This window comes from Bactrocera oleae, chromosome 6 (genome assembly GCF_042242935.1).
Source record: "Bactrocera oleae isolate idBacOlea1 chromosome 6, idBacOlea1, whole genome shotgun sequence".
NCBI lineage: Eukaryota > Metazoa > Arthropoda > Insecta > Diptera > Tephritidae > Bactrocera > Bactrocera oleae.
The window spans coordinates 46,689,344-46,714,234 of record NC_091540.1 but is presented as its reverse complement, the minus strand read 5'-3'; the positions used below and the strand labels follow the sequence as shown (position 1 = coordinate 46,714,234).

The window sequence follows — 24,891 nt, the reverse complement described above, 5'->3', positions numbered from 1 at the left end:
GTAAATTTCGAAAAGTACTTTGCGTAGATGTTTTTACGAAAATGTACTAAAGTGCAAGATGACAGGTAAAAAGCCGACATTAACACAGCTGAAGACGTGTTATATGGGCTGCATAGAACACATGACACCACCTATTGGAGTAAGGTAATTCACACATTTTTATTACATTCTTAATTTTTCCTTACTGAAAGCAGACATAGGCCGTCAACCAAGTGGAAAATTATGTGCGGAGGGAGAACGATTTTCTGAAGCTAGCTTGTTCCGAGAGTAAAGCATCCTCCTTCAATGAAGGTTAGAAGCTGTATTTCAGATGAAGGATTCGGCCTAATTCACTTCGTTGAAGGTACAATGCGCTCTGACCAATACAAGTACATAACTGTTTTGGAAAATGTTTTTTTGCCATATTTGAAAAGGCTAAGATATCCGGCAAGAGACTACACGTTTATGCAAGATGGTGCTCCTTGCCATACCTCCAGAGCTAGCATAAATTGCATTAATTCGTTGAATTTAGATGTGCTGCCATGGCCAGGGAATTCCCCCGACTCAAACCCAATTGAAGATTGTTTGACATATCTAAAACGTAAGGAGATCTCAAAGAAAACATCAAGGATATGGGAAAATGATGTTGATTTGATATACAAAAAAACAAATTGCATAAGTAGTACGCCTGATAGGATCGCTGGGCTACCAACTATTAAAAATAATAGAAACATTTCGAAAATATTGCCCGTTCGTAATTCGATGGCCAGGTATTGTACAGGGTTCCACGCCACAACGGAATTTCGGGAAACGAAATAGCTCATAAGATCGCCATGGCTGTTTAAGGACATGCAGGATCGCCAAGATCATGTGCAAGAGCGCCGAAGGAAAACACCTATCCTTTTTATTCACACAGTCTCGAAACGACTGCAGGACGGTTGTTGGTCTAATGACCGGCCGGAAACTGGCATAAGTAACGACGATACTTAAGAGAGACACTAGAACACGTCCTCTGCTTCTTTTCAGCATTATCTTAAACTCGCCTTAGATATCTGAAGAATGCTTCAGTTCAAAATAAAATACAACTCCATCTGGCATTACTAATGACCAGTAGTTCTATCTATAGCCAGTATAACCTAACCTAGCCTAATTAATTATTTCTCTAAAAAATTTTTATCAACATGTAATGGAACAATTGGCTAATAATATGATCACCAGCGTATGTAATTTCACAGTTAGACCATTTAAACTGATGACTGTTGCTCAAACACACACTTTCAAAAAGTTATGTTATAAGGTGCCCTTTTAATTATACTTTCTCTGACATCGTGGCTATTGTGGATAAGTTAGTTAGTATGTTATTAATTTTTAACATTTGTGACCTTCTGTTGTTAGCGCCATTTCCATTTGTTATTTCCCTTTTTATATTTGTGTTAACTCAGTTTTGATGTGCAAAATTTGCTTTTTATTATGGTGAGCAAAAACGTGTTTTGTTTTTCACTTTTTGAAACGCAAACAAAAAAGAGACTCGCTCAAAACACAAGAGCCGACATATGAATATTTACTATATTATAATATTCATGATGTAGTAGTTGAGCTTCATTAATCATTGCCTCTAATAATAGCTTAATCGAAATAATATGTAAAAAATATGTATGTATGTATATTTTGCACGGACGAATATATCTGCATAGGTAGTGTCAAAAATTATTCAATAACGCCAAAAAAAACCTACTTTATGCGTTATTAAATGTTTAAATTGTGTACCACAAAAATATTCTTTGAAATTGTGACATGCATACATGTGTATGAGAAGTATTTAATAAATCGAGCTTTAAAAATAAAATAAATGGTAGATGTCGTCCGACAATTTTGAAACTATATTTTATATTTTGTAAAGATCTAGTTATGAGGAAAGATGTTCACAGGGGAGAACTCTGTACCATATATTGAAATTGAAATCACCCTTGCGGTTGACTTTACCCCGTATATCTCGATCAATGCATGAAGCATTTTAATGAAACTAACACAGCATGTTTTTTGAAAGATACTTTTATTTAGTTTTAAAAATATAAACAATTGGTCCACACTTCTTTTCGCCCTCAGACAACCGAAACAATGATTTTCGTTCTTCCTGTTGCTTAGTATATTGTCATTAGGGAACCAAAATCTTTGAAAGTGATTCATACCCTCCTCTAGCTCCAATGTTCGGAATATATTGATATCTATCTATTAGATTGATTTTGTAGGTATTTCGTTGAAGGTCTAGAAATGTTAGTGAAACTAAGCATTAAAGCATAACATGTTACATAAATACAAGCTGATCTGATGGCTTAACTTAGTACTTCACGACGTTTTGTTTAAGTGGTTACATGGGTTTCATGGCTTCAAAAAAAAATCTTTATTATTGTCTTATTTAATTCTATAACTCCTCTAGAACATTGTCCTAAATTCTCAAGTTGATACCAGTAATAATTTTCGAGATACACTTAAAACTTTAAACGCGTTTTTCTCGAAACTGTGTTCTCAAAGTCGGTTGTTAAGATTTCTCGAAAACTAGTCGATCGATATTGATGAAATTTTATAGAGGTGTTTGAGATATAATTTACTCGTGCTGGGATGAAGGATTGACTTGACGGAAATTTTCATTTTGTTAGAAAAAGGTCTGCGAAAATTCCAATGTAAACTTTCTTCGTTCAAGCACGAGTTTATGGTCTTAACTAAAACACATATCTTTTTTTTCTCATTTTAGATGATCCTGTCAGGAGTTATGCTGACAGGTGAGGAGTTACCAGACATGACCATACAATAGCGGAGTTTTAATTTTTTTTTTTTTTAAATCTCTGAAATAATTCTTTAAGTGTGTATCTTTAAGACAGAAAAAATTTGGAATTAAATAAATAATTTTTTATATAGAACAAAAATTATTGAAAATAGGCCTTTTTTTTACCCGACAAAACCCATGTAACCCCTTAAGTAACCGTTGATCGACTATTCTAAATATATAAACTTATATTCTATATATAAATATATCTAAGATAAAACAAAATATATATTTTTATACCCTAAACAGGGTATATTGAGTTTGCCACGATGTTTGTAACACCCTATAAATTACGAGTATATATATAAATGATCACCATGACGAGCTGTGTCGATTTAGCCATGTCCATCTATCCGTTCGTATATACGCGAATTAATCACTGAGCTTTTAAGCTATCACTTTGAAATTTTGTACAAATTTCTTTCTCTAAGCTGCTCATTTGTCGGACCACTATAGTATATAGCTGGCATACAAACTGAACGATCACAATTAGGTTCTTGTATAAAAACTTTGTATTTGTGAAGAGTTTTCTAGCTTCGGTACAACCGAAGTTAACGTTTTTTCTTGTTTTCTTAATATGTTTTTCAATATACGTATATACTTGTATACATAAATATATATTGTACATAGGTACATACATTGTTAAGAGATCGCACTACAGTACTCTCACGACCTTAAATAAGGTTAGTAGAACTAATTATATAGTGCTAAAACCATAACCAAACATGTTTTCGCGAGTTGACCGCTGATTTGATCATCTCTAAGGTTGACTTACACATCAATCACACCGGTGGGTACTCATGCAACCAATGTATGTATAACATTGCAAAATATAGTCCAAATTTATGATTGGCTAAAAATGAAGTACAAGTACATATAAACATAAAACTATACACATAACTCGTATGTGTTTAAATAAAAATTTATTGTTTCAACTGAGTAAACAAATAGACGAATGCAATACCAAAGTGAAAGCCGTCATTAAACCGCCTGCTATATTGAAACAATTATCGAACGAAAATCTAACAATATTTGAATATGGTAAGGCTCGATCACAAGATTTGACAAAATTTACTTATTCCTATAATATTGAAAAAAGAACTTACCATAAAGTAAATAGCGTCTTAAACTTCTTAACCTGCTATATTTATGTCATATTTATATATGTATGTGTATGTTGATTCATAATCATTTCTTATTTAGATTTGTATTTTATGTTATGAATGCGTTGGCGTGGCTTTCTTTTCATGTTTCATTGTTAGAAGAAAGACCGACGCATTTATTATTTCAAAATACAAGTAAAAAAGATACATTACGCACAAAACCCGGTAGGATATTTCCCTGTAGTGAAGCATAAAACTAGTCAAGAAATATACTAGTTACATCTTAAAGTTTCGAATGGCATCAAGATAGTCAGAAAAACGTTATTTTTATACCCTGAACAAGATATATGAAGTTAGCCACGAAATTTGTATCACCCGGAAAAGTCGGAAAAGTATATATGTATATACAAAAATGATCAGCGTATCGGGCTGAGTCGATTTAACCATGTCCGTCTGTCTCTATATATATGAACTAGTTCTTTGGAGTTATCGATCTGCAATATATAGCTGTCATACAAAAAATTTCTGTTACAAGTATTTGACAAGATATCTTCACGAAATTTGGCATGAGTTATTGTTCAAGGCGATGTTACAATATCCGAATATATTGTTTAGTACGGAATACATATAGCTGCAAAAATAAAGATTTTCATAAAATATCTCTTTTCCTTATTAAGTAACCTTAAGTTAGAAGTTCCTTCTAAGTAAAACATTTTCCGTAAGATGCAAACCGTTGGTCGGTTACGTATCGTTGGTATAAGAAATGAACCTGTGAAAGATATTACAGCTCCGGTGCAGCCGAACGTTTTTTCTATTTAGTTTTTCCCATAAAGTTAAGACATCAAGACATCAGCATAAGGACAACATTACAACAAAACAATTTGGAAATATGGGATTGAAACAATCCGCTGACTAGTTGCACTGTATTCCAAACATACGAAAGAAATCTTTCATACCGTAAATTATTTGAATAACGGCATTGTAGTCATTCTATAGTCGAAATTCCAACTGCTTGATCGTGATCCAGAAATCGTAGATAATTTGTAATTTTCGAATTCAAAGTGATTAAAATATTCCGGAGTAAACATAACTCAGTAAAACTGAACTCAAAATTATTTAAAATAAATACTACCTGGACTGAAAAAAAAATCTCTATCCTTTCCTTTGAATCCGAACTTTATGCTAATTCGATTACTGCCGAAGTTTCATGACACTTCTTCCAAGTTATTTGTGACCTACACAGTGCTATTTTAGCTTACAATGGAAAAAACAGAATTCCGTGTTTTAATAAAATAATGTTTCTTGATAGAAAAACAGCTTAAATGCAAAGCAATGGCTCGAAAAGTGTTGTGGTGAATCTGCTCTAGCATAGATCAACTAGTTTTGACGTAAGCTTACCAGCACAAATGATGCAACCCGTTCAAGAAGGCCCTAAAAGTAGTAACGCCTGTCAATATCGTGAAAAAGCTTTGTGCCCGATAGGTGTCGCGTTTTTTTACGTCGAGAATCACTCTGGCTCATTTAGCAAGTGAATTACGCTATGAATTAGTTCCTAAACGACTATTCGCAGACTCAAAAAATGCCAGGTTGAACAATTATTTCACTTAAATGAAGAGTGATGGAAACAAACGATTATTTAAGATGTCTCCAAGGTCTCACACTATTAAGTGTATCCGGTATCGAAATGTGGGAGAGCAGTTGCAAAAATGTATTACTCTCGAGAGATTATATTGAAGAATAAAGTCATATGTTCATTTTCAGTTGTTTTGCTAGGCCCATGTGGTAAATGGTAGCAGCAAATCTCGAAGCCTACTTCTCTCTTGTATATGTAATAGATGTACGTAAACATAAATATGTAGTTCATATATATACATATATATACATTATTTCCTTTCGCAAAATGGCCTGGATACAAATTTAGAGCCTCCATTTGCAGTGTATCGAGTTAAATGAAGTTGTAAAATGATATATTGAAATTGCAATATACGGATACTTAATACGGATTCAAATTTTAACTGTAATTTAAAAATCGCAGATTTGAGGATAACCTTGAAAATTAATACCTTTCTGAATATTTATTTTGAAATTTAAATACTTTTGATTAAACTCAGCTCAAGGTGTCGACGGTTCACGCTTTTTAAAGCCATGCAAGCAGTATTTTACATTTAAGTTTAAGGGTAACACAAATTTGCGAACTTGAAATCTCGTAAACTTAAACAATCACAACAGAATTGGAGAATAAAAATTAAAATAAAATAAAAAGTTGTGAAGTTAAGCAAATCGAAATTGAGTCATACAATGTGTGTACGTATGTATAAGTAAATTTTATATATAATATATACACATACATTACATTAGGTATATAAAATACAGCTATATAACATTTTAATTTACATCACAAAGGTAAAAAATAACTTCAACGGTGAACGAATCGTTAAAAAGAACAAGTGAAATCCAACAAACTCCCTGGAAACCATGTCAGCATTTGAAATAAGAGGGAAAAGAAAAATGCAAAATGGGTAGAAACAAATTCGCTAAAACGATTTTTTGATTCATCACCTGATAAGATAACTAGTTTTTTATCATTAATTTGGCAAACAAGTTATAAAAATAATAAAGCATGTTAGGTACACGCCGTTATTACTTTATGTATCAGTACACATACTTATGTATGTATATATGTACGTACATAAATATCCATACATAAGTACAAGTGATTGCATCTAATTTCATATACATACATAGGTAGAGCTTCTCCCACTTTTTATCGTGATTAAGGGCGCTGTTCTCCGTCCCAGAAGAAGAATTTAATGTCAGAATAAGAATCAGCGGAACTTTTTTGATTCCTTAAAATTTTTCATATGAACACTTTTGTATTATAAAAATTCCATCAAACAATGCTAAATATTTACAAAGTCAAATTGAAACACACATATCTGTTTCAAAAATGTATACCCCCTATTGTTGTTGTTGTTGTAACGATTATCTAGACCTTGCTAGGGGAAAAGAAATAAGTTAGCTAATTAATTTAATTTTACTCAAAAAGTATATTCGTAGAAGTAGTAGAACGCTTTATGTTCGAAAAACCCAAGATAGTTTAATTTCATTTTTGCTGTTTTCTATTTGTAGCTTGCCTCGTCCAGTTTCAGGATTTTACTCCACGAGCGCAATCAATTTTTCACCTTTTTAGGTATTTGTAAAAAATAACTGTAGTAACTTAAAGTAGTTTGAAATCTTATATATAAAAATTAAATCCTATTTCGTTATGTACTCGCATAACGTCCGAACCACAGCAGGAAAAGACGTGAAAATTTGCAGTTATTCGTTTATTCCTACAGAAGCCCCTAAAGGAGGTCTTTTTTTTGAAAAATAACCATTCATTTTGCATTTACATTCGAAGAAATAAATTTCAATTCAAGAATTAAATTCCTTTCATTTCACTACCACGAAGATAATCATAGCGGTTTAGTGTTCGTGTACATGCTTTGTATTTAGTTATTTGGTATTGTTAATAATCAATAATATTTATTTAAAGGATTAAAGAAAGAGAATGTATTTTTTTATTAATTTTTTTCCATTTTCTATTGATATTTTTCTTAAATAAACGCAGTAATGTTCACCTACAACTACTCGGTAGCGGTTGAAATTTTCTAATGAAGTTGGCAACATTTCAACCGAAATTTTTTTTACGAGTTGAATTGGAAACCATAATACCAAATTTCAAAACTTCAACCAAAATGCAGTTGGGCCTAGATTATAACAGTTTATATAATTCAACGTTAACTCATGGGCATAAGTCCATTTATTTTATAGTCGTACAAAAACGAAAGAAACAATCTCTGGTCTTAACAACTTCAGGGTTAATACGAAATCGTTGCGATAAGCACGTGCAGCCTGCTATTCACAGAACGGAAATAGAATATATGGAGGCAAGTTGCAAAAATTATGTGAAATCTAATAAACAGAAAGCGAAAGCCTTGTTGTATGTACATAAACACATATATGGTACATACATATGTACATATGATATTTATATCAAACCACAGTTTCAGATTCGGGAACATTTATGTAGCATAGCATATAAGAATATAAATATGTCAGTATGTAACATCAATTGAAGACCAATTACAAACCGCCTTCGAAATGATTAAAAACAACAAATTGCCAACTATTCCAATGCTTAAGTAAGTAGGGGCATTAATGTGGCACTGAGCACACATTGATGATGATGGCGGGTAAATCGTACTCGTATTTAAAAATCGTAGATAATTTAAAATTTATTCATATATGTACATGTACAATATGTACATAAGCGTAAGTATGTATGTATATGTAATAACAAACAATGTGACATTTGTTACGTATGATATATTAATATAAATATGTTTATAGTACCATATGTGTTATGCTTACCCACAATTCCAGCAAAAAGGCTATATGATGACTTCGTCACGGCGTGTTGTGGTTTGGCTCCTATAGTTTCCTCGATGTCGGCGCTGTGATTTTTAAGCTGTAGTTTAGACTGTAAGTGCAGCTACCGTTGACGCTGTTGCTGTTAGAGATAATGTATTATTGATGCGCGAGTTGTTGAACAAAAAAAAAACAAATGCAATGTACCACAAAAGTGAAGGAAAAAATTTAAATGTCAGGGGGTCTCTAAGTTTGTGTGAGAGTTGCTGCTGGTACTGCTGATGTTGTGATGGCGGTTTTTGCTGTTTATATAGTATACTTTGTGCTGGCTCTGGTGCCGTTTTGCTTCAATTGGTTAATGTGCTGTGTGAGGAACGATATATGTGTATTTGTATAGATATTTCGTTTGGTTTGGTAGACGAGACGTGGTTTGTTTATTGTTTTTTATTAGTTTAGTTCATTACATTATTGTAAATGCTTTTATCTACATACATAGGTATATGAGCAAGTGCAGAAATCTACTTTTGATTTTTTACTATTTTATTATTATTATTATATAGTCTAAAGGAAAGTTTACTTAGTTATATTAACATACATATGTACAGTGGGTCACAGCTTATTTGATACAGCAGTCGATATAAATTTCGAATTCTAATATTTTCTAAACTGAAAGGAATATTGAAAAAATTTAAACGCTATATTATAGAGTAAAGAATTTCATATATATAATCTACTTCATTTATTTCAAAAATATTTTATTTTCAAATATATGTATATAAAATTAAAATTACTGCTTAATTTCAGGTCACAGCTTATTTGATACAGTTCAATTCATTCTAAAATAACATAAACAAATCACTTTCCATCTTAAATTTTAATATTTTGTGTGAAAGCCTTTCGCCTTAACAAGAGTCTGGATCCTGGTTGGCATTGATTGGACTAACTTTTGTGTGGTTTCTAGCGTAATTTTCTGCCATTCCTCTAGTAGCGCCTTGTTCAATTCCTCTTTGTTCGAAATTTTGTGGCTTCGAAGGTTTTTGTCTAATAATGCCCACAAATTTTCAATAACATTCATATCAGGTGACTGTGCCGGGGGTGTCATCAAATGGAGACAGTTCCATATGAGCCAGGATTGAGCGACTGCTGCTTTGTGTTTTGGGTCGTTATCTTGATAAAAGCGGAATTTTTCTTTTATATCAAGATTCTCGGCACTTTACAGCAAATTCCTTCTTAGGATATTAAGATACATATTTTTGTCCATTGTCCCTTCAATAAACTCCACATTTCCTACACCGGCTGCGGACATACAACCCCAAACCATCACAGTTCCACCGCCACGTTTCACCGTAGCTCTCAAGTTCTCCTTATTTAGCTCTCTATTCTTTTTTCGCCAAGCGTAAGACATGCTGTCGGACCCAAAAAAATTTAATTTTGACCCGTCTGAAAATATAACCGTGTTCCAAAAATCATGGGTCTTACAAACATGTTCCCGAGCGAACTTTAGTCGACATATTTCTCTTTTTTTACTAATAAATGGTTTCTTACGAGCAACTCGGCCATTAAAATCATGTTCGCGGAGTACGCGGCGGATAGTTTCAGCATGCATGTTTTTCCTAATTCTTGCTGAACATCTACAACCAATTTTGGAGCCGATAGTTTAGGGTTTACCTTGATTTTTTGAACAATATAGCGCTCGTCGGTAGCACTAAAAATTTTGTTTGGCGCGCTTCTGACTTTATTTTCCACTCGATTTTCATGTAAATATCGCTCAATGATGTGATGTACAGTGGAGGCACTAAGGTTCACAATTTCACCAATTTTTCGAACCGATTTACAATTTTTAAAATGGTTTATGACCAGTTCACGCTGCTCAATTGTTGTTACTAGAGGAATGGCTGAAAATTACCCCAGAAACCACACAAAAGTTGGTCCAATCAATGCCAACCGGGATCCAGGCTCTTGTTAAGGCGAAAGGCTTTCACACAAAATATTAAAATTTAAGATGGAAAGTGATTTGTTTATGTTATTTTAGAATGAATTGAACTGTATCAAATAAGCTGTGACCTGAAATTAAGCAGTAATTTTAATTTTATATACATATATTTGAAAATAAAATATTTTTGAAATAAATGAAGTAGATTATATATATGAAATTCTTTACTCTATAATATAGCGTTTAAATTTTTTCAATATTCCTTTCAGTTTAGAAAATATTAGAATTCGAAATTTATATCGACTGCTGTATCAAATAAGCTGTGACCCACTGTATGTATGTATTAATCTGTGTTAAATAATTTGCCTAGTCTTTCGCAAAGTAGATGAAATTTCTTATACATAGTATCTGTAACATAGCAACAAAATTTTACGGGCTCAAAGAACAAAACCTTTTTCAGCATTCACATTTACTGCCGAACTTTATATAAAATTGCACAACTATTAACGTTTTTATGAGCCGACAATAGATTATAAATAAAGACAAAGGCACAATCTGCCAAAGTGCCGCATGAACTATGCTTCTATTATCAAGGACAAGGACACGTTTGAAGACAGCTGCTAGCACAAATGCCTACTATGCATTACTTCAAAGCAGCTGCTCTCACATTTGCCTAGTAATATAATAGAGCTAACAGGATTGTTGTTATTCCAGTTTCACGATCCCAATCGGCCATACTTACATAGATATGGTTAAATATACATATTTATGCGCATAACTGCGCGTAAGAACATAGAAAATCCAGAATTACAGGGACCAGACTAGTTTACATTTAATATACGTCAAGATTTTGTGAAATAAATAATGTATCAAGTTAAACTACATTGGTTTTTCATACCATGACATGCTTATTATTAAAGTTATTTATTAATTTCATCGACTATTTTAAATAGCAAGTACTTTGTAAGCAAATATTTACTTTCTAATTTTCTGTATTGTGCAGCCTGCAAATTTGCAGCAGCTGTATTTCACACACATATACACTCTCACATTCACCCATGGGCGAAAAATCAATTAAATCTTTAGCTTTTGCGGAAGTCATGAACTTCCTTGCGACTTCACTTTAGTAATACATTTTCTCTAATGATTCTTTATAGACATCTTTATTAGCTTAGGCATAATGCAACACATAACTAACCACACATTTTTTTATTCACTTCTGTACAACACAAATTCGATTTGAAGCTTTTGTTAAAAATACCGAAAATTTATCTCAACGTACAATTAACAACAACGTGCTGATGGCAACTCAGTTACATCCGAACTCGATTTAAGATCGAACAGAAATGCAACGCCGAACAGAACTGATGTTAGCAGTGCTAAACACTAAAAAACGTAGGAGAAAAAGGTAACATTACCACTTCACATTTCAGGGTTGCATGTCATTCACTTAATATAAACAATTTATAGATATTAATGGAAATAGTTGCGCAATAGTTTTCATATTTTAATGTATTTAAAAAAATTTAAATGTGGTAAAAATAGAAGTATATGTGAATTGAAAAAAGCTATATAGACGAATTTATTTTCCATGCAACTCAGCAGTCAAATGCAGGGATGTTACTTTATTTTCCTGTGCCACCTACAAGCCAGTTTCCGTTTTGAAAGAAAATTATTTATATTTTATAATTCTAAAATTATATAAAAATAAATTAGTAAGAACATTTTAATGCGATTATTTATAAAACGGTGCTAACATTTTTGTAATTTACTAGTGTAAAAACAGTTATTATAGCAAAGTATTCCATCTACTCAACAAGAAACAGTCGTAAAAAACCATATTCATTTCTACCACTCATTCTAAATTTTATTTGAAACCAACTGATCTCAATAAAAGCGTCCTATAACCAAAATCACAATTCCGTACATTCTCTTAATGCCGATATATGTATGTACTCATTTTTTAGTTAAAACGCAAATGATGGAAATAATATATACATATATTATCCTTGGAAGAAATTATAGATAGATAATAGAAGCTTAAACCATCTGTTAAAAATTTATATTCAAAGAAAGACAAACACAAAATGTAAAGATATACAGGAAAATGTATTGCAATTATTAATGTATATGTAGCATATATCTAACAGTAAATCATTATGTATGGATTGTATTTAGTAGATATGAGGACTCCAAAAGGCCTCATCTGACCACCGCTCTTCTAAACTTTTGACAGTGAAAGCCAATTGGTATTACTTAAAAGAAATCTAATAACAGTGTACTGCACTTTTTAGGTTAAATAGAGGCGATGGTAATCATTTGCCCCAAAAGCGCAATTGCATTTAGGGCATTTCCGCTGTCTAGTTTCGTAACGAGTACGTAAACAGTCATAGCAGAAAACGTGGAAACATTTCGATAATACCGCATCTTTACGTTTAACCTTACATGAAGGACAGGTGAGAGTCTCTTTATATTCGCGAATCTCTTCTAATACTACTTCATCAATAGTACTGCCAGCCATTTCAATTTTTTTCATTCGTTCAGCCTTGCGCTTAAACTGCGCTAGTTCTTCCTGTAAGCGCTTTGTTTTATATGCCTCCGCCTCAAGCGAGCTAGTTTTTTCCGCAACAACTTGCTGCGCTTCTTTCATCTGAGAATGATACTTTTCTAAATGCAATTTCAAATCTGCTGCTGACTGTGCAGACTCAATAGCTTTCCGTTTGTGCATTTCCATAGCTTGTTGACGCAACATCAACTCTTTTTCTATGGTGGCTACAGTCGCTTGAAGGCTACGCTCCTTTTCCTCTAACTTCCGCAATACAATATGCATTGCTTCAATTTGAGTATCTCGAGTGGTCATTTGATCTACTAATATTTGTTTCTCCTCTCGTAATAAATTATGCATCTGATTGGCTTTAATGCGCTCCGACATAAGCTTAAAGTTAGCATCATCCTTTTCGCGTAGTTGTTGTATTAATCGAGAGTTTTGTTCCTGCATGTCCTCAAATGCTTGACCTGTTACTTCCATTTCATTCAGTAGAGCTTCCTCTTCATGTGAGCCAACAAATGGACGAGCATAATTTGCTCCACTCGGCCCACCCCACGCATTCTCCACAGGTTTTTGACTTGCCACTTGTTTTTGCAGTTCATACTTCTGCTCCTCAAGTTGCTTAATCTTCCGTAATGCTTCTTCATCTGCCAGCTTTTTACGCTCCTCTCTTTTACTTTCCTGTATTTTCTTTAATTGTTGACGCAATTCCTCTATTTCTGACCGAAGTTTCTTCTCTGTTGCCATAAGCTGCACTTTATCACGCTGATCCTTTGAAACCCCTTTGTACATATCAAGGAGAAGCTTCATTTCCTTTTGATCATTTAATGCTTTTCTGCAAACAAAGTTATGATTCATTTTATTTACGGTGGATTTTTAGGCGCAAATTAGACTGGTAAGGCAATCATTTTTTTATTTATATTTTAAGTAGTGTTGTGGGAATACTTACTTAAGCTGTGCTTTTAAATCACGCACAATTTCAGATTCAACTACTTTTATATCTTTTGCCTTTGGCACATCTTTCGCATCCTTTTCAACCTTGACAGTAGCTATGCATGGCGTTCCAGCTACCGTTGTCCCGCTTGTTGTATTACTATTTGTACTGCCTGCAGCTTGAGCATCTTTCTTCTCCCCAGCAACTCCAGTGGCTCCTGTCGAATTTTTTTCTTGCTTTATTCCCTCTTTTTGTTCCTTCATTTCGTCATCACCATCATCCCCTACAATATACTGGATATTTTCACTGCATATAATAAAACATATTATCTAACCTTTGATGTTGACACCTGTCTCATCTTTAACTGTTGCTGATGATTCGTTAGAGCCAATACCAGTTGTTCCTACGCCACCAGCAGCATTCTCCTCTTTCACAGAATTCCCACTCTCTAGTTTAACCTCCTCTGCCGAGGGCGGTTGCTGCTTTGTACCCTCCAGCTTAGCTAAAGTATCCTCTATTTCTTTTCGAAGCTAAAATGTGGAAAAAATATAAGAATATTAACATACAATACATAATCATATTCAAATATCGACGTATTACTTTATTTTTTTTTTTTTGTTGCCCTACAATTTCCACTTGTTTAAATAATCTTTTTTATAAAGGAATTCATGCAACACCCACCTTTACATTATCGGCCGAAGCATCCTTATATTTCCGCTTATATCGCTGCACTTCTCCTTTTAACTGCAAATTATGGTTTTGTAAGGAAGTAATTAAATGTCGCATTTCCCTATTTATTGGCGCTGTTTGCTCGTTAGCAGCCATATTTTGCTCAAATTCAATGCGCAATGTTTCATATTCTTTCCGAATCTGAGCTAACACGTCCTCCATTTGAATCATTTCACTCCGCACTTTTTTTTGTGCAATTAATTCTTCGCTTTCCATAACTTCAATCTGACGTAAATGTTGATTCTTGCTTGTCTGCAGCTGATTACGTGTTTCATCTAACATGGTTTTTATTTGCATGGATTCATTATATAGAACAGAGAACTGTGACTGCAAGCATTTGTATTCTGTGGTTTCTACAATCACTGACTCTGGCAGCTGACGAATCTATTGAGAAAAAAGGAATTATTTATTTTGCTCTATATAAAATAAATTTATTGGTATAAATTACTTACATCCATTTTTAATTTTTCCACCTCCTTTAACGTCTCCCGATGTGTAGCATGCAATTTATCCAACTCCTGCAAACGATTATTTGCCAGTTCGCGATACTCTTCTAAATCTTTCTGCAAATCTTCGTAGTGTTGGCTGTTTACATTTGCAGTGGCTGTTCCTTTACCAGAAGATGAGCTTTTATTGGGATCTCCATGCATTTGATGGTAAGCCTTCAATTTCTCTATGGCTTCTGCCAAATGATTTTCTAACTTGTCGTTGCGACAATGCACCTTTTCCAAGTCATATTGTAATTCATCGATCTGATTTTTTAACTCTGCGTTTTCGGTCTCTTTAGCAGTCAAAGCATCTTGACACTCTTTCATTTTTAATGAAATTGTATGAAATTTTTCATGCAACGAAGTGTTTAAACTTTGCAAATTTCGGTTTTCTGTCATAATTTCAATATGGGTTTGCTTCAAAGTCTCATCGATGTTTGGCAAAATATTATTGGTAACATTATCTGTGCCATCTTCGCCTTCCGCATTCGCATTAGAATTGCTACCACTAGAAACGCCATTTCCTTCTTTTAGTGCTAATGTTATCTTCTCATTACGCTGCATGATTCGATCAATCACTTGCACTATCTTTGCTACCGCCCTCTTTGAAACTTGAACACGATTAGCAAGTTTATCGTCTAGTTCCTCTTTATCCCAGGTGGATAATTGTATGAGAAAAGATGTAGTTACTTCATTCTCATTGCGATTTTCAGACTCATCAGCAGTTTCAGCATCGAAACGTTGCAAAAGCACGCGTATATCTTCATTTAGCTGATTCCAATATCGATTTACGACATTCAATACGGCATCGTCTTGCATTTGACGCTTTTCCAATTGTTCAATGCGGTGCCTCAGCTCTGCTTCAGTTCGCATACGTTGTTCAATACGCTGTGCTAGTTTTTTGTTTTGAAACTCAAGAACTTTAATATCCATTTCTTCTAGTGTCGACACAGGCCCAATGAGGTGGGGTTCAAAATGAACTTTCTTAATAGGTGGTTGCCCGAGATTTGTTGCACTCGCGGTGCTACCACCACCCCCAGACTCCTCTGCACTGCGTTTAGACATTTTGCTAGAATATATATATTTTACAAAATTATTAGAAAATTTCTGGAATTAGCAATCCGAGGCATGAGAGTGCCGGGTTCTATAATCAGTAGAGATCTTTCACTTTCTGGAATATTTTCTTTTAATGACCAAACCTAAAGTTGGAATATATCATTTTAACATCTTTTTAACTATAACTTACCTTTTTTAAGCAGATTATATATAAAAATTTTCGTAAGCAAATTGAAAATGACCTAAAAAAATTGTAAGCATTTCTATTCTGTGTCGGAATACAAAACTTCTTAAAACAGCGCTTCGCGGAATAGACGGAATAATAGAAACACAGCGTGTTAAACCGGCCGTAAAAGTAAATAATAACAAAAATAATCTGTCTCCCTGTGATTTAAAACCAATCGCGATCCCTATATTATATATTTAAGATATATATTAAGCACAATACATATTTTTAATGTAGAAACTAAAAAGTTTTTAAGTGTTTGCAGTTTTATTTTTGTTTTGCTAATTTAAAGTATTGTAGTATAAAAATGTATAGCTTTTAGGGTTACAGAAAGGAACAAGAATTTGAAATGTTACGAAAGTGGAGAGGCATTGCATATATTCATGTGTATTACTTCGAAATTTTAGACAAGTGGATATGTACATATGGATGTACATATAAATGCAAATCAAGTTGATTTCCTTCTTGTTTCCTCTAATTGTACTGGTAAGTAACAGGAAATGATGATTTGAATTTCAAATAAAGATAAATTGACTCTTTATTCAATAATTGAAAAAATCATGTAAAATGTTGACTTTCGAAAATTGGAAATATAGAACGTAAAACTCGATATATAATATTTTTACCTCCCAATTGATTTTTATTATGCTCTCAGATTATGCTTATGATGCAACAGATTATATGTATGAAAAGAATTTCCTTAGGATGTGAGCTATTAAATTTTTATCCGTTAATCGTTCGCAAATAGTATGGATATTTGGGCGCAAGCGCAGTTCATACTTAATTTTTATAAACTTGAGAAAGGATGCTGCCACGTGTATCTAGTTGGATGAGTAACAAGATATTTGGACGCAAGCGCAGTTCATACTTAATTTTTTTAAACTTGAGAAAGGATGTTGCCTCGTGTATCTAGTTATTTGATTCGAGTATAACGCGGTGTTGACCTCGTGCTCTCAAAAATATATAATTACATCAGCGAATAGAAGTAGATATGCAACAGCACCTCTATATGTTTGAAAGCATCAATATGGTATGACAAGGATTCATGGGAGCTGGTATCAATACTAACAATCGGATAGGTACTACCCACCTCTAACTGAAGTGCTATATCTCAGGAACTATTCGACCAATATCAACCAAATTTGGCGCATACTTGTATTACATGTTTATGTTACAGTGTGAAAATGGGCAAAATCAGACTACAACCCACGCCTTTTCATATATTCCCATATATCATAATTTTAAATTCCATCTGAATGATTTACTTTACAGTAACTATATCGACTAGTCGAAAGATATAGTGCTTATCTTTTACTTTACAGTAACAAGTGCATATTTTTTAGAAAAATTGGCATTAAAAAAAGATCTTTATTTTGATGTTAATCGATATTTAAATGCAGTTATATGCCATAGTGGTTCGATCTGAACAATTTATTCGGAAATTGTAGTACTGCTTTGGATAATAGTTTATGCAAAAATTCGTAAAGATACATTAACAAATAAAGTTTTCCATACAAGTACTTAATTTTGATCGGTCAGCTTGTATGGCAGTTATTATATTTGTTATAGTAAGCCGATCTGAAAAATTTGTTCGAAGGTTTTTGTGTTGCTTTGGATAATAATCTATCCAAATTTCGTGAAGGTACCTTATCAAATAAGCAAGTTTTCTATACAGAGACTTAATTTTGATTGAACAGTTCGTATGGCAGCCATATGCTATAGTGATCCTGATTGGCAGTTACAACAAATGTGTAGCTTCTTGGGGAGAAAAGAACGCTTGGAAAATTTCAGATCGATATCTCAAAAACTGAGGACATGGCTTATCCTGTTCAATGTATAATTACTAACGAGAAACCAAAGAGAATACAAAAATATCAAAAGAATAGACAATTTTAAATACTATCAAAGACACATACGAGTACAAGATTCAAGTCACCTCAGAGTGGCTGATAGATTTTGAAGGATCATTACATTTACAATTTTCTTAAACAAAATATATAAATTCAGCTTTGAAACTAGGTGTATAAAGATAATAATAATATTATATATACAGCTGTTTCAAAAATTCATATCGTTTTAGTTATGAAAAAGGGATTACTTTTAACTTCAACAGTGAGCTAATATTATGCCTATAATGAGTTCAATAAAAAAAAAATAAGTGGAGAAAGCGGCTAATTTTATTTGAAATAGAACGCATAATAAATGGCAATGTTTTTATATATCGTATCTACTCGTATGTATGTTTTTATGTATATGGATATGTCACAAGTTAACATGGAAATTACATTTATATCATTAAATACTATAGTTTTTACAGCATTTGATCGCTTTACAATTTAGAATGATTGATATTTAAGAGCTTGCCTAATGGTCATGCAGTCAACTTCGTCAATTTTGATACTGTTAGCTTTAATATTGATCTCCTCCTCCTGCATTATCTGTACGTGTAGCAAATAGCGTAACGAAGCTTTATTTTCATTGATCTTCTGATTCAGTTTACATATTGATGCCTGTAAGGCTTCCATTTCATGATAGAGCGCATCCTGCACACTATCACAGGTTAACTCAAGGCCCGGGCGACGTGCACGATTACTCAAACGTGTCTGACAGAGGGTCAATGAACGTTGCTTATCGGTCAGCTCTTTCTCCAACTGCTGAATGTTGCGTTGAATCTCGTGTATATGCGTCATACAATCGTTGTGTTTATCTTCTAAACATTTCTTAACATGCTTCATTTCGGCGATGCGTCGTTCAAAAGCCTCATTGGTGCGATCCGTTTGATTTTGCATGTCCTCGCACACCTGTTTTAACAGCAAATCAATATAAGCACGCAACTGCGATGCTGAATTCAGCTCTTTGGCGTTGTCTTCAATGTTTTTGTATGTTGTATGTTGCCACTCGCCGAGTGAGTAACGACTAAAAAAGACGCATAAGTGAAAAATTTAATTAATTAATCTTACATATTTGTTATATTTATGAATAGTTTATAAAAAGGATTAAAACAGTCGATACCATAACATTATCTCAGATTCATGTATTATATATGCCTGTTCTTCGCTCGTTCATTCTTGGAAATCTTTTACTACTATTGGTATAACGCCGTAACATACAAAGTATAATCCAAAATCCGCATCACATATAAATATCAATAAACAGGCTTATCGATAAAATTAATTTACCATTCGAGATTCGATAGATCTTTTCCGTGGCCCAAATTGCGCTGTGTTTCTCGCAGTGTTAAATTATTTTCATCAATCAAGAGAGATTTATCCTTCTGTGCAAGATCCTTATCTAACAAATACATTGTAGCGCGTAGACTACGTATCTGCTCGTTTGCCTCCTTCAGAGATCGATCCATTAAACATTGACATCCTTTAATAACTTTCAACTCGCGACGCAAACAACGATCCACCTCGTCATCACACAGGTCCACTCCAATACGACCCTCTCGTAGTATCTGACAACGCTGATTTATGGCCAACGATTTCTCCTTGAGAAACTCTATAGCATTTAGTACACGATTGCGGTATGTATTCAGCGCCTCATCCTCCAGCATAGCCGTTTTCTTTTGCCTATTCAATTCATCTAATAAAAATCGAATTTCACTAGTACGCTCGCGCATATGATGTTCCACTTCACGCTGCCAACTTTTAGTAGTGTCTTTGGTTTCGTCCACAATGCGTTGTGATTCCCTACGTCATATTAATGATGGCCAGTTCATTTATTTTCACTAGTATATCATATGTCTTACTCTACAATGCGTTCTGCTAAACGTTCCTGATCACAGGTGATGCGAAATTTCACCTGATTATTGAAATCCCAGTCTTCCTCCGTATACTTGGGTGGTATTTTCGCTTGAGGACCATATCCCTTGCCAGTCAAATGCAGACCAGCGATTCGTCGTGAACGCATATTCGGCAGCATCTTTATGATTTCACGTTATTGTTGATGTTATTCTGTTAAAGATCTTTAAAAAATGTATACGAATATTTGTATGTATGTCTAGAATATGAAATATTATACTAGGTTTGTTAATTATAAACTTCAATATGAACAACAAATTTTTTCAAAGTCAACAACTCCATACACAACGAATCAACTGGAATAGACATATTGTGGAGAAATTTATACAAGCACATAAAATAATATCGATTATACGGGAGCTCGTACGTGGTTGCCTAGAGGACTATTATAATTTATTATTATTATTTTTTTTTTGGTCTGAATAAATTGTCAATGTGGTTCTTCATTAATGTAGTACTTTCACAGTAGATTAGTTTGGCGAAATGAAAAGAATTCCTACCAGCACCCACGCCATCCTAAAATTATAAAATTAGCATCGATCGAAGGAGATTAAAAATTTTTGATGATTGAGGTGAAACATTAAGACATATATATCTCATTAATGTTCCTATCAATATAAATTATATATGCATTAAGTTCAAATTTTCTCTTATAAAAATCTATAAAGATTTGTTTTAAGTAATATATAATATTAGTATGAGTTAGAAGATCATGTAGAGAATCCAGTTATATTATTCATAATTAGAATAATATTATTAAACCTTGCTCAAACTTAATCAAGTTTGTAACGTAAATGACATTTCAAAAGGTAAAGTCAATAAGCCTAATTTCTACAGGGTCATCAATGTTTCATACGCCACATACACACCAGCAAAATAATCATACTTGCTAATATGATATTTAATAAAGATGAAAGGTTTCATATTTTTCAATATGTAAGACTTTATTCTAATGATAAATAAACTTGGATTGCATAATAATAATTATATTTACATTCAAATATTATACTTGGCAGCGTTCGAATAAATTAAATATCTTACCCATAAATATTGCAACAATGCATAAATACACCTGGAGCCACGCACAACTTGCCATTCAAAATTTTCAAGTGTTACTGTAAAACTGATGAGTTACAAGGAAGGGCAATTCAGCCTCTCTGTCGTTGAAATGAGAATGGATCGGAACTCTGCAGATTACTATTGAACCTATGCAATTACACAATGCTGATGTCCCAGAGTAAATCGCAAGCTTTCCCTAATTGAAGGGGTTATAACTAGATATTGTTCTATTGATGTCTACGCGGCAAGATTAAAAATCTTACCGGATGCCAGTTGTAGAAGCTACTTGGATGGAGACGAGGTAAAAACATCCCAGAAATTTTTGCTTTATTGTTCCGCATTTGTCAGATCAAGACTAAAACAATGTGGACATTTAAAATCTAATTACGGTATTTCTTTTTATACGCTGAATAAGGTATATTAAGTTTGCCACGAAGTTTGTAGCACCAGGAGGAAACGTCGGAGACCCTATAAAATATACCATATATGTATTTATATAAAAGGTCAGCAAGGTCTGTCTGTATAAACACGAACTAATCTCTCAGTTTTTGAGATATCGATGTGGAATTTTGCAAACGTCCTTTTCTCTCCTAGAAGCTGCTCACGGCCGATATCGGACCACTATAGCTGTCATAGAAACTGAACGATCGAAATCAAGCATGGTAAACTTTTTTTATTTTACGAGATATCTTACAAAATTTGGCATGGATCATTATATAAGGCAGTAATGCAATCTCCGAAGTAATTGATTAGATCGGATCACTACATCTTTTGTATTTGTGAAGGGTACTATAGCAGCCAAAGTTAACGTTTTTGCGTTTTCTAGTCTGAAAAAGGACTGATCATAATCAGTTCATCTGCGATCCTCTCTTGGAATCAGCTATATAAACTAATCTACATATATCTCGATTTAAATGTACATACTTAAATTCATTTTATTTAGTTATTTAAAAACCACCGTTCAATTTATTACGCATCTAAAACTTTTATTTTATTCCGTTATTTATTTGATACAAGTTTTTTATAGTCTTCTCTTTTCTGCAAATAGGAATAGTTTTCACATTATCGAAACGATCTTTAACGAATTATATATATATATATGTGTGCATACTTACATACATATATATATGTACATATATGCATGTAGACATAGTATATATGCATACATACTTATATGTCTTAAGTCTACATACGAATACCTATGTACATTTGTGTTTCATATTTTATGTTCAATGCCATTGTAATTATTATATTTGCATATACATACCATATATAATGTATATATATATACATGTATACATATATGTGCTTTGTATGTACATATGTAAATGTTGTGTCACATACATAGATGGTAAATATGTATTTTGTATTGACAGTTGAGAACAAAAGGCAGTGTTGCACGTTTCTTTCAAACAGCGAACTGTTTCTTGTTTTATGTGTTTATTATCAAGAAAGTTTTGATCAGGTTCTATAAGCTCTTTATCAATAAAATGTTCGTAAGCAGAAATCATATGAATTATTGTGGGGAAGACTTTCATGGACAAAATATTATATATGATAATTCAAAATGAACAAAATCCTATGTACATATATAACCGCAATCCTGAGTTGAGGATTTGGCCTGTGTATATGTAAGTATGTATATGTATACATGCAAAATATAAGAAAAACGAAAAAAAAAACCTTACTAATGACTTACGTAAAATAATAAAATATTTGTAGAAAGAGCCAACATGAAAATTGTCCCTCTGCCTTCGTATATAGTATAATTAATTCAGTTATATACACGTTAAATAGCTTGAATTTTTTACACATTTTCTTGTTTTATTTCATTCTTTGTAAACATTATAAATTTTGTATATTTTTTATTTCAGCATTGATTCTTGTCTATAATTTATCTACAATAAAAATAAGACATTTCTTATACTGCATACTGTGCATGTGTTTGTGTATGTTTTTGTAACTATTCAGCAATGTTTATGTTTATGTGTATGTACATGTTTAGTTTAGCGCCATTTTTTTTCTGCTGTAGTCATTTTTGAACTGTTTGCTTATAAAAAAATTATGAAGCATATAAAAGAAACAGGGTCGTGTTAACTGTAAAATAGCATATACATAAATGATTTAAATTGTAACTATAAAAATATACAATTTATTATTTTTCCTTAAGTAATAATTTTCAAACTACTTTTGTTGTGTTTCTTTCGGTTGATTTTGTGTATTTTAGTTTTCATACGTATTTATGTATGTACATTAAACATTTTTTGTAACAAAAATAATTGCTCTTGAGGTATTTACTGTAACGCTGCTGTTGCTCACTTTTTTATTTGCAATCTAGGAATTTTATTGCATACAGATTTGGTTCAATATACATATTTTTATCGAGATAATTTTGTTTTTATTTTTTGTGTATTTTTATATTTATTTTCTTTTTATTTCTTTTAGCTTTACGCTTAAATAAGTTTAGCACCTTTTGATTTCATCAAAAAACAATATTATATGCATATATATGTATGTAGATATTAATGTTGTTTCATTTAAAGAAAATAAAATGAATATAAAATTGAAAAATACACGCTGTGTCTTCACTTAAGAATTTGAATTAGATCAAGTCCAAAATTCAAATATCGTATTCAAATTAAACATTGAATAAGTTTATAATTTCAGAATCGATACTAATAAAATTAAGTTATTTTATTGTAAAAAAGGCAATAAAAACTTAAACTTTCCAATATACTTTTTAAAAATAACTTTCAATTATATTAAACTTATTTTCAATAAATTTAATAAATTTTTGCAATTGGCAAGTAATACGCATATTCTTCAATTAATAATTATGTCAAATCAATTTAATATTACTTTTAATTTGGTATTTTTTTAATGTTTGTTCACACATTATTGTACCATGCAAATTACTTTTACTCCATACTTTAATTTGCTCACATTGTTGTATAAAATATTGTATATTAAATATGAAACAGTTTTATTGCATGTAGTATATGCAAACAATGTTTTTTTTTTAATTTTTCTTCTATTTTTGTATTGTTGGCCTGTTTTGTGCAAATCATATGTATAATAAACATATTTTTGTTCTTCGGAAATAATAAATTTCTTGAAATATTCAAATGAAAGTATATGAACCAGGGAAAGGATGCAGTTTTTTACGCCAGCGCTTTATTAAATTCCTTTTGTAGTGGTGTTTTTGATGATAAGAAATGTCTTATTTTGTGACATTAAAGAATTTACGTATTTCATTTTAATATTCACTCGAAATCTATATATTTTTGCATACTTATCTAATTAATCCAATATTTTGCCTTCGTTTAAAACAATTATATTACGGAAGGGCCTTTTCAGTTTTTTGCATAAAAGAAAGATTATATTTTTGTATCTTAAACACAATATCTTTTTATCGTATTTTATAATAATTATTATTTATATATTTTTTTCTTATTATACATTATATCAAAATAAAATAATATGCACAACAATTTTTCGAAACAAACCACTAAAAAATTTTGAAAAAGACAAATAACCTTTTAAGCATTGTATATTCAGTTTTTTGAGGGAATGAAAATTGCTGCCCAATAAATTTATACAATTTACAGATCCTTTAGATGCTTGTAAATTTTGTTATATATATTTCGATGTGTATTCAACAAAATTTCAAACATTGTGTCATTCTCTAAGCTAAATCTATCTTTGACTTAAACCGTTGTAGTAGCGTTAAGAAAAATTGCGATTTAGGAGAAAAAACGGGACCAAGTATTATACATACTACTTCATACAAACAGTTACG

At 32.3% G+C, this 24,891-nt stretch overlaps 3 protein-coding genes across 16 annotated transcripts in view; all 3 read right to left on the bottom strand.

The window, feature by feature from the left end:
• Positions 1 to 11,631, bottom strand: part of corn (microtubule-binding protein cornetto) — a 40,474-nt gene extending 28,843 nt beyond the window's left edge. For 4 of the 12 annotated variants that reach the window (XM_070111884.1, XM_036372177.2, XM_036372171.2 and 1 more), the window contains exons 1-2: positions 11,448 to 11,609; positions 8,320 to 8,458 (exon numbers count right to left, since the gene is read on the bottom strand). The gene's annotated coding sequence lies outside the window, so the exon portion shown is untranslated. Of the gene's footprint in view, positions 1 to 8,319; positions 8,459 to 8,523; positions 8,680 to 11,228; positions 11,424 to 11,447 lie in introns of those variants that run through there. The other 8 variants (XM_070111887.1, XM_036372194.2, XM_036372192.2 and 5 more) reach the window with 6 other exon arrangements.
• A 708-nt stretch (positions 11,632 to 12,339) lies between these two features.
• Bre1 (E3 ubiquitin-protein ligase Bre1) lies at positions 12,340 to 16,315 on the bottom strand. Of its 3 annotated transcripts, none has more exons than XM_014236277.3 (6): positions 16,195 to 16,315; positions 14,913 to 16,017; positions 14,413 to 14,844; positions 14,066 to 14,261; positions 13,747 to 14,014; positions 12,340 to 13,632 (listed from the first exon to the last, which is right to left on the bottom strand). In XM_014236277.3, exons 2-6 carry the CDS (start codon positions 16,011 to 16,013, stop codon positions 12,540 to 12,542), a joined length of 3,090 nt encoding a protein of 1,029 aa, XP_014091752.2. In that variant the 5' UTR covers positions 16,014 to 16,017; positions 16,195 to 16,315; the 3' UTR covers positions 12,340 to 12,539. The 3 variants fall into 3 exon arrangements, with proteins under 3 accessions (XP_014091752.2, XP_036228092.2, XP_036228093.2); XM_036372199.2 differs by having other exon boundaries at positions 14,913 to 16,131; positions 16,195 to 16,277; XM_036372200.2 differs by having other exon boundaries at positions 14,913 to 16,119; positions 16,195 to 16,277.
• A 2,074-nt stretch (positions 16,316 to 18,389) lies between these two features.
• On the bottom strand, positions 18,390 to 20,431 carry Tektin-C (Tektin C). Its single transcript, XM_014236244.3, has 4 exons — positions 20,254 to 20,431; positions 19,982 to 20,197; positions 19,410 to 19,922; positions 18,390 to 19,146 (listed from the first exon to the last, which is right to left on the bottom strand). Exons 2-4 carry the CDS (start codon positions 20,152 to 20,154, stop codon positions 18,567 to 18,569), a joined length of 1,266 nt encoding a protein of 421 aa, XP_014091719.1. The 5' UTR covers positions 20,155 to 20,197; positions 20,254 to 20,431; the 3' UTR covers positions 18,390 to 18,566.
• Positions 20,432 to 24,891: the final 4,460 nt, after the last annotated feature.